The sequence below is a fragment of the Pecten maximus genome, chromosome 7 (assembly GCF_902652985.1).
Source record: "Pecten maximus chromosome 7, xPecMax1.1, whole genome shotgun sequence".
NCBI classification, from domain to species: Eukaryota; Metazoa; Mollusca; class Bivalvia; order Pectinida; family Pectinidae; genus Pecten; species Pecten maximus.
The window spans coordinates 29977986-29987430 of NC_047021.1; the positions used below are offsets into that span (position 1 = coordinate 29977986).

The 9445-nt window shown below is 37.9% G+C and overlaps 1 protein-coding gene across 2 annotated transcripts; it reads left to right on the forward strand.

Annotated features, from left to right (window-relative positions):
* Positions 1-593: 593 nt before the first annotated feature.
* On the forward strand, positions 594-7130 carry LOC117330529. Of its 2 annotated transcripts, none has more exons than XM_033888904.1 (6): positions 594-680; positions 2350-2431; positions 3831-4081; positions 4539-4680; positions 5980-6123; positions 6472-7130. In XM_033888904.1, exons 2-6 carry the CDS (start codon positions 2368-2370, stop codon positions 6531-6533), a joined length of 663 nt encoding a protein of 220 aa, XP_033744795.1. In that variant the 5' UTR covers positions 594-680; positions 2350-2367; the 3' UTR covers positions 6534-7130. The 2 variants fall into 2 exon arrangements, with proteins under 2 accessions (XP_033744795.1, XP_033744797.1); XM_033888906.1 differs by lacking the exon at positions 594-680 and adding an exon at positions 705-847.
* Positions 7131-9445: the final 2315 nt, after the last annotated feature.

Genomic DNA, 9445 nt, shown 5'->3' on the forward strand with positions numbered 1-9445 from the left:
TCCAGGAGTTTTCGAAAGGGGGGTCCAGTAATTAAGTGATAATGCGAGCGCCGTAGGCGCTAGCCGATTTTTTTCCCCTTTTTCGCGAGAGGTCTGGGGGCCGCCCAGCGGATCTGCAATCGAAAGAGGGGGGGGGGGGGGGGGCAGTTATTTAGTGATAATACGAGCGCCGTAGGCGCGAGCTGAATTTTTTTTGTGTTTCCTCGTATACCTGTCGGTAATTAGTATCACTCTATTCACGTAAAAACCGCGCATTCTTATTCATGTTGTGTTTCGGATCACAACGTCTATGACAATGTAAACTTGTACCGAGGTCAAATACTTTGCATTGTAATGTGGTTCAACGGGGTCTATTTTCAACGGGTATGCAAAGAAAATTTAATATTTGATTCCATTGTCCACGGCATTCCGGTTCCATTTTCAACGTTGAAAATGGCGGGGGTCCATTTTCAACGTTACACCGGGTCCATTTCTCTTAAATCAAAGCTTCTTTTTCATTCTGTTTCGTTCAGTTTCGTTTCGTTGCGTTTTGCTTTCGTTTCGTACTTTACACATACCATGTGATTTGTGCTCACCCTGGCGCGAGACTTACCTGTTTATTCTATGATACGCACGGGTAGCCATCATACATTACATTACTATATGTGGAGGTGGACGCATTGGACCTAGGTCTCTTACAGGTGAGTGTAGTAGTCACTTTGGGCTTGTTGTAGATTGTATTGCGTGATGAAGCTCCTTCAGTTGAAAATGTATGTAAGCCTCGTCGGTGATTGGTGTTGGAAGTGAAACCCGAAGGTCAATCATGAAAAGTTTAATGCGGTACATTCCGTCCTGTTGATTCTTCCATGTATGTACAGCTACAGATCTCAAAGGTTTGAGTGGATTTGTCGCAGTTGTTTTGTGTCTCTGGAAGTGACATTCGTGAATAACATGTTACTGTAAAAAAATCGCTGTAAATAACCCTCTCGCGCTTCTGCAATTTCTAATCGTCCTGACCGACGGAATAGTCATCAATAATAAGATGATGATAAAAACAAGATAACGTCAATATATGAATATATCAGAGATTATAACAGTATAGATCTAGGCTGGAACGTAGTGAAAAAACCCCGAGATTTAGAGAAGTTGGTATGAAATTTTTATTCCTTCTCCAATCGATTTACAAATTAGTTCATAGATTCTACGGAAAATCATATGTGTTTTCATCTTCTCGCTTTTCAGAAAGAGTACTTTTTAAGTTTAAAATGATATCTTAAGATGTAATTTGAAGATAGGTTACTTTGAGGATAGGTGATTTTGAAGATAAATGTTCTGCGAAATTTGATATTTGTTTTACAATGCATTACTATTTATACATATCTATAATGTATACGGGGTGCTTTCATAATGTCAAGATGGAGTTTCTTTGTTTTGAAAAAAAACTTAAATAGTGAACTTGGGAGTTTGCTTTAAACTTACTACTGACAAAGCGGGACATGTGACACATTTAGGAAATGGCGTCCGCGGACGTCCGTCTGATATATGTCTGGCATAAACTTTCTCCTTTAACAACCTGTTCTCAATAACCGAGAGGCACAGATATCTGATATTGGGATGTAGCATGCTGGGGTGAAGGGCTACCATGTTTGTTCAAATGAATAACCCTGACGCACATTCAAGTTCACATGGGTCAAATATACTAAAGTCTCAAAGCGACTTTTTTCGCGATAACCGGCCCAGTGACATGAGATTGGGTCTGTGACATGCTGGGGTGCTACACATGTCACGGGGATCAAATATGCTCAAATCTTTGAATGGTGACATCTCAATATACGTTTATTACTTAATACTCTAATATCTAAAAATGTTGTAATCAGCTGAGCAAAGTTGCAATATAAGCTGGTTAGCAATACAGGTTCATTGTTGTATTATCCATCATATGCAATTTATTTTACCATATTTTACATTTCAAGCAAAATGGCAAAATTCAATGAAAGTCAGACGACCTTTAAGGCCGTTGGACCTCTTGTTACATTTCATGATAAACGCTTTTATATAGAGCAACCACCATGATAAGCTTGTAAGACTTTTCCAAACAAATTTAAAACTAATAATAACAAAGATAATCAGTTTAAATTGAAAATGATCGTTTATTCAATTAAACGATAGCTGTTTCAGAGAATACCTTTATAGATGACAATGTATCTCTAAAAAGTCTTAGATTGAAGTCGAAGCTCGCCACAATGATTTCTGTAAACACCTACACATGTTGTGTGTTGCAGAAATCATCCCTCACCATAGCTTACTATATCTGTGAATGACACACCAAGAGGCTATACGAAGTTGTATTGACGGTTTTTATTGTTTCAGGAATAACGGTTTCGAAAAATGGTGCTGATGTTGATTGCCTTCGTCTTGTTAGGCTGTGTGAGCGTCTACGACGTCTCTGCAGGTAAGTAAAATAAATCAACAAACAAAACAAAAGCAAAAACAAAAAGACATTTTTACGACACCATATGATATATTTTAAGGGAAACAATGACATAAGTCGAATACAGCCTGTTAACATCCCAACGGTCATCGTCTTCACAAAATGAAGACAGTATAATACCAGTTTAGTTCAATGTTAATCATATTTGGTTTTATTTAGTTTTATTTTTTAAACGTCCTATCAACATCTAAGGTCATTTAAGGACGGTCTTCCGTGCGTGCGATATGCATGCGTGTGGTGAGTGCGTATGTGTGTTTTGGGAGGCTGCGGTATGTTCGTGTAAGTCTCCTTGTGATGGTCCGGAAATTTTGCCGATTTATAGTGCTACCTCACTGAAGCATACTGCTAAGAATATCAGGATACCTCACCCGGTCACATTATACTGACAACAGGCAAACTAGTCGTCCCACTAATAATTTACTGAGCGCTAAGCAGGGCTAGCAGCTATCCTTTCTAAAGACTCTAGGTATGTCTCAGCCAGGGGACGGAATCCAACCAAAGCCTTCCTCATATTGACGAACGCTTTACTAAAATGATGTTCATCGATGTCTTGTTGTATTGATATAGCTATATTTTAAAATTAGCATTTAGTTGTATGTTAGTTTATATTGATCAATTATTACGAGAATGTTTTGAATATATGTTCAAATGAAAGCATTTATATGTAAGTTCACGCATACTCGATATTATACAACGGCCATGTGTGTAGTTTATGTGTAGTGTACATGTACGTTGTTGTAGCCGCGCTCTCGGCTCCGTGACAAATCTCGCGATAAAGTTGTTTTTATACACTGATGTCGCAAGTATTTCCCCGGTCAAGCGTCCAGTCCAAGGGCCATTTAATGTTAGGAGAGCGTGAAAGAGCATCTGGGATTGCCATTAATACATGTGTATTACTAGAATCTTAGGTTATTTGGGAGTATGTGGATTTAAATAATAATAAAAAAAAAACTCAGGCGACTGTCGGCATGTCCGTATAATATTCTTTTGGCCCCGGATATGACGCGACAGGTGGCGTTACTGGTCACGATGGAGTTTGTGATTGGTCAATGTAGCGGTAAATACAAAATGCAGTTAAAAACGAAACAAAGTTAAGATTGAATGCAAGATGAATAAGTTGGTGTATCTTTTTAAATGACACATTAATAAAATTATATTTCTGATTCAATTGCAGTCTTATTATCACCAAAATTGATTCAAACTGATGTAATTTTGTTAGTCGTGCTGAATTAGTTCGTTAATTTATTTCACCAGCAGTTTTACATTATAACCAACAGCATTGAAACTATCCTGTTTATCTTTTTTAAAGATATTTCTTGTTTGTATATATAAATTACTATACTGATATATTTTTTTTCAGTTAAGGTGATGGAATTGGATAGATATACCTGTCTTTCCACCAAAATCCACAAGCTGAATGAGTACAGCACTGTCCACATTAAGTGGGGCGGACAGAAGCTGCCGTTTTACTGTAAAATGTACTTCGTTGGTAGGAGTACAGATTATGAGTTGAACAGATACAGAATTTGTGTGGAAGTCTTGGAATATAACATCTTCGACTGTGATTTCAAACTGAAATACTTCATTGGATATAACATTATACCAAGTAAGGTAATTACGAAGTAACATGCTTCTTATAGCATGTATAATGTTCCTGTTCAGTCAGAAGATATGTCATGATACCAAGAATGTCTTGGCCACACACACCTACAATCCCCCTCTCTCTTTCCCTCACCCCCCCCCCCCCCCCCCCACTATCACACCCCCCTAGCCCACCACCCTAACCCAACCAAAACCATCACACACATACACCCTCGCCCCCCCCCCCCCCCCCACCATCACAGACACCCTCGCCCCCAGCCATCACACACACACACACACCCCCCACCATCACACACACCGTCACCCCCTACCATCACACACACCCTCGCCCCCACCATCACACACACCCTCGCCCCCAACCATCACACACACACACACCCACGCCCCCCACCATCACACACACCCTCACGTATTACGAGATGTTAGCAAATTAATTACTTAATTTGAATGTTGTTTCTATATCTAGGTATATCGCTGCCATAACGGATATCCTCCAAAGTTCTGTTCCAATGAAGACGAATTTTTAGACATCGAATTCGACGTCGATTCTCACTCTTCATCTTCAGTGACGTTGAAGGTGACAGCATCATTAACATACGATGATGGAGGTAAGTAAAGACAGGATGGGGGGGGGGGGGGGGTTCAGCGGTTCATTACGGTAAGATGAGGTCACAGTATCTTCCTGGCCTATAGGAGACGACATATAGTTTTGCTTTCGAGCCATAATTCATCATAAATACCGCTGCGCATATTTTTTTTAGCGATGGGAAATTTAATACAGATTTTGAAATTCCGACAGACTTATTGTTTGCACCCGGCAAGTTATAGATCTTGTCCGTTCGTTCGTTTTTCCTTGAAATTGCTGATAGTCATTAAGGACTGTATGGACCAAATTTTAAATCTCTGCTCTTCATCAACAAGTGAAAAGATTTTGACAAAATTCTTTAAAATCCCTTTTCTCTAAGAATGAACTGATTTGGTTCATGGTTGGTCTGAGGCATTCTTGGATGAAGGGGAGCAGTTATATATAGTAACTGGCCACTCCCTAGGGTCTCAGCGAGGTCATGTTGGGGAAAATATAGCAAGTTCATATATACAAAGAAAAGGACGGGGTATATATTTTGTCTGAAGTATGCGTGTATAGAACAGCATGTCTGGGCCCCAAGCACCTGAAAGGTGGGTCCTCTTTAAGTTCCGTCTTTTGTGATAGTGAAAGGAGTTGGTCTATATTTGATCTGAAGCATTCTTCAACAAAGAGAAACGAATTTCAGGGGCCTGCGGGGCGGGCTGTTTAGCCATACACCATGCTATATCCAGGAGAGCAATACAGGTCATATGCGCCTCTTGTTTGAGTTTTTTAGGCACATTTCTCAAGCTGGATATGTAGGCTCTAGTTTTTTTTGTGGTCCTCGTTATGGCCGTTCAATTCGAGTCTTATCGGGACAACCAAATTGCCAACAGCCGACTTGGATTTTAACAGTTGAAGTTTGCTGTTGGTATTTCTCAGAAAGTTCTTCCGAGATCTTTCTTTGATATCCTATGAAGCCCTTGTTATCGAATGGTTAAGAGTCAAAGAAGAAAGAGAGACAGTCATACATAAAACCAATACGATCACGCAATGGTGGGCGCCAACATCCCTCAAAGTGTCCTCCTCTTCTTCTTTGAGGTGTTGTAGTTTCTTTCAGTTTCATTAGCGACCGACTTCTGTAAAGGGACTCGTTGCAATAAATACTTCTTTTATATTGTAAAGTAAGAGTTGTTTTCTAAAAACAAAATAGGTTGCCTTCCATAGACTGAATTTATTGAAATCCGTCATTACATTTGCTCAACTAAATAATAATTCAGTTAAAAGGGAAGTAATATTCAAAAATAAATTTTCCATAACTTTGTTTTCAATTGTTTTACAGATTTAGTTGGCATGACAGCGAAATACGTAGGCGGAGGAATCGGTGGCATTGTCTGTATAGTGATTGTGTTAATTCTGCTGTATCTGATTTACCGACGTAGGCATCCGCAAAATAATCCAGGGCTGTTGATGCAAAATATACAAGGTCAGGAGCCCACACTATCAGCTATTTTGAGAAATTCATATATTTATACCGAATAGCAGTGCCTTTATTATCTAGGGAGCGAATGATTTTCTTACGTGTTTTCTTCAATAATTACACCAGTGTTTGTTTGGCCGCCGAAAAAAACTGCTTCAAGGGTAACTCGTATCACCAGATAAAATAAAAAAAATATCAAATATCAGCTCAATATGATTTTACCCATATAAACATAGCTTATACAATGTATATCAAATAAGTACCAATATGAAAGTGACATTTGGAAATAATTGTTTCATGCATATGCGGTAAGTTTTGCTAAAATGAAGTTTAACCCACTATTTCTGTTTCTAGGTGTTAACCCACCACGGCCATCGACCACAGTCGTTCAACATACCACTACTATCCCTACCTGATGTAGGGGTCGGCCACAGATGTAACAAACCCTATGTCTCGGAGCATTCCACAAGGTGCGACCTCTTAGGAAAAGGCTTTATAGTTTGTCCTTAAAATGGATTGTACAAAAGACATTGAAATATTTTCTCATTAGTTTCCGGTCACTATATTGGTTCAAGTTATTTCCACACGACTCTCGGATAATACTAATAAAGTTGATGATGTTAAGTGATATTTTGTTTACAAAAAACTGGATCAAATTTAAGGTCACGGTAAAGGCTGCCTCATAGTGCTATTTTCCTGAAATATCATGTCTCCGGTATTGGTATGATGTTCTCCTCCCAATCCTATATACACACCTCATTAGCCAGAATGTTAGGCTTCCTTGTATATCCCTGTCAGTAAATGAAGTTGTACAAGTCATTTAAATAAATTTGTTCTACCACGGCCAGAATCAAGAGAGAGATTAGAAAAAGACAGTGTTTAGAAAGAGGTATAAAATTATTAATAAGTTAATAACTCAGCATCTGTTAAAACGACGGTTGTATATATATATATATAATTTACAGCATATTTTTTGACTGTTTTGTTTGAATAAAATACAGTAGTTAACTTTATTTATTGGACTTGTTCTTTTTAAATATTTGACAATGTTTTTGCGGTACAGGGATATTTATATACAATAGAATAATGATTTCACACTACCTTACCTCCGCCTAATTTCAAAATTCAGTTATCACTTGCATTGCAAATACGTGTACACAGGCAAAATGTCTTGAGGTCAATTTGACCTGAAAAATATTGACCTGAATTTGACATGAATTGACATGTAAACATTTTTCATGTGTAAATATCGTTGGGATCATAGTTATTCATAGACATTCTTTTATTAGATCATTGATAAATATAGAAAAAAAAGTGTTTGGGAAGCAAAACGGCCCTATTTAAACCCCTTCCCACCCTGAATCAATCAGTGAGACTACCGTTCACTTTAAAACAGCATTTGACGTCAACATATAGGAACTTGACATAGCCGTTCACTCGAGACCTTCAGTTTTATCCATATCCAATCTGAACTATTTCCCGTCAAAATTCATGAGAATTATTACTTTTCAGTTTGTTCACCATATTTTGTTGTTGGTTTAGTTGGTAGATGCGTTTGTGTTTCCGAAATAGTTTATCGAATACTTCCTTTCCTGGCAATACATATACTTGATCGTCAGTAAATAATTCCAAAACAAAATTCCAAAATAGAGTGATTCGGTGGACTGGTGCTCCATTTAATTTTGAAACAGTGTCACTCAGAGTAACTACTTCAGATTCTGTAAACCGACACAATTTTTTTTTCAGATTTTTCGGATTCGTCTCCATTTGTTGTATTAAAAACACCACCGAGGCAAATTGCTCCATTTTCTTGATATAGGTATTTCCCCAAAGAGTGTAGTAAAATAGTTGACGTGATCAATTTGACCAGCGGACTGCTCAATAGGTATATATAACAAACACACACCAACAGTTTTTCATTGAATTAGTTAATTACAAAAAGTTACCCAACCTATACCTGGCGTAGAATCTTGAGATAAGCAGTTAGATATGGCTAGATGCTTCAATGGTGCTGTAGAGGATATAATTTCTGTAGTCAAAGTTATTTGCTAAAATTTCGTAATAAGTCATTTATTTAAAGTGCGATAGTCTCATATAAATATGTATATAATATATTGTTATCTACCTTTGTTACGTTTTGTGCCATGAGGTACGTAATACATTGTAGAGGGAATATACTGTACACGTACTTAATCTGAAGCATTCAGATTTTAGCACAAAACCACATTAAAAAAATATAAGCGGAATGGTTGACTTAGCGCGCCAACCACGACTATCATAAAAACCAAGGTAGATAAATTACATTTAGCGCAATCATAATTTAGCGAAATGCTTCGAGTGCGAAAATCGCTAAAATAGGACGACCGCTTAAATATGTCCGTTTACAGTAATTATAATTTTTCTTTTTGATAACTGGTTAACGTAATACACAAGTAGTTCATTATGTAATTGTACTTGTCATTAAATGACTTTTATAATATAAGTATCACGTTGTTAAACTATCTCTAAAGGTTGCACGTCCATTGTTCGCCCCGTGTCAGTTTTTTTTTAAAACAACTTCTTTAAAAATAGGAGAGAGCGAATCGTGATATCGAGCTGGTAGGTTGATCACCAAGGAAACTTGGGATTAAGATGTCGGACTGGAAGGTTCCTTCATCAAAGATTGTGAATTGAAATGACCTTGACCCATATTCAATGTCAGAGGGGTATATAATAAAAAAAAAGTCTTCTGAATAAAAACAGGATAAAGCCTGATACAGTCTGCGAAAATAAATTGTTTGGCCCTTATTCAAGGTCAACACGTGTAGAATATCTTAAAATATTCAAACGACTTATTCCCTTTAACAAAAAGTTATCGAATCAAGATTTGACTGGTAGGTTTCTGGGTTAACATCTGACGATATTGACCTTGAACCATATCTAAGGACAAAGGAGTCCATTGGAATTCTCCTAGTTATATAAAATGCCTAGAATTTTGGCTGGTAGGTATTTAGAACAAAATACAACACCGATTCCAAACAGAAATGACCTTGACCTCAGTATATCATCATCGTCGTCGTCATGAAATTCCTAACAAACCTGTTAGGTTATCAACAGAGAAGAATTTGGTTTGGTTTGATTTATTTTGTTTAACGTCCTATTAACATCTAAGGTCATTTAAGGACGGCCTCCCGTGCGTGCGACATGCACGCGTGTGGCGAATGCGTATGTGTGTTGTGGGAGGCTGCAGTATGTTCGTGTTAAGTCTCCTTGTGATAGGCCGGAACTTTTGCCGATTTATAGTGCTACCTCACTGAAGCATACTGCCGAAGACATCCAGCAGCACACC

Excerpts from the sequence above, each read along its gene's own strand:
- LOC117330529 (XM_033888904.1), top strand. The coding sequence starts at position 2,368 with ATGGTGCTGATGTTGATTGCCTTCGTCTTGTTAGGCTGTGTGAGCGTC. Across the intron at positions 2,432-3,830 it reads CGTCTACGACGTCTCTGCAG|TTAAGGTGATGGAATTGGAT; the intron begins GTAAGTAAAATA and ends ATTTTTTTTCAG. Across the intron at positions 4,681-5,979 it reads ATTAACATACGATGATGGAG|ATTTAGTTGGCATGACAGCG; the intron begins GTAAGTAAAGAC and ends ATTGTTTTACAG.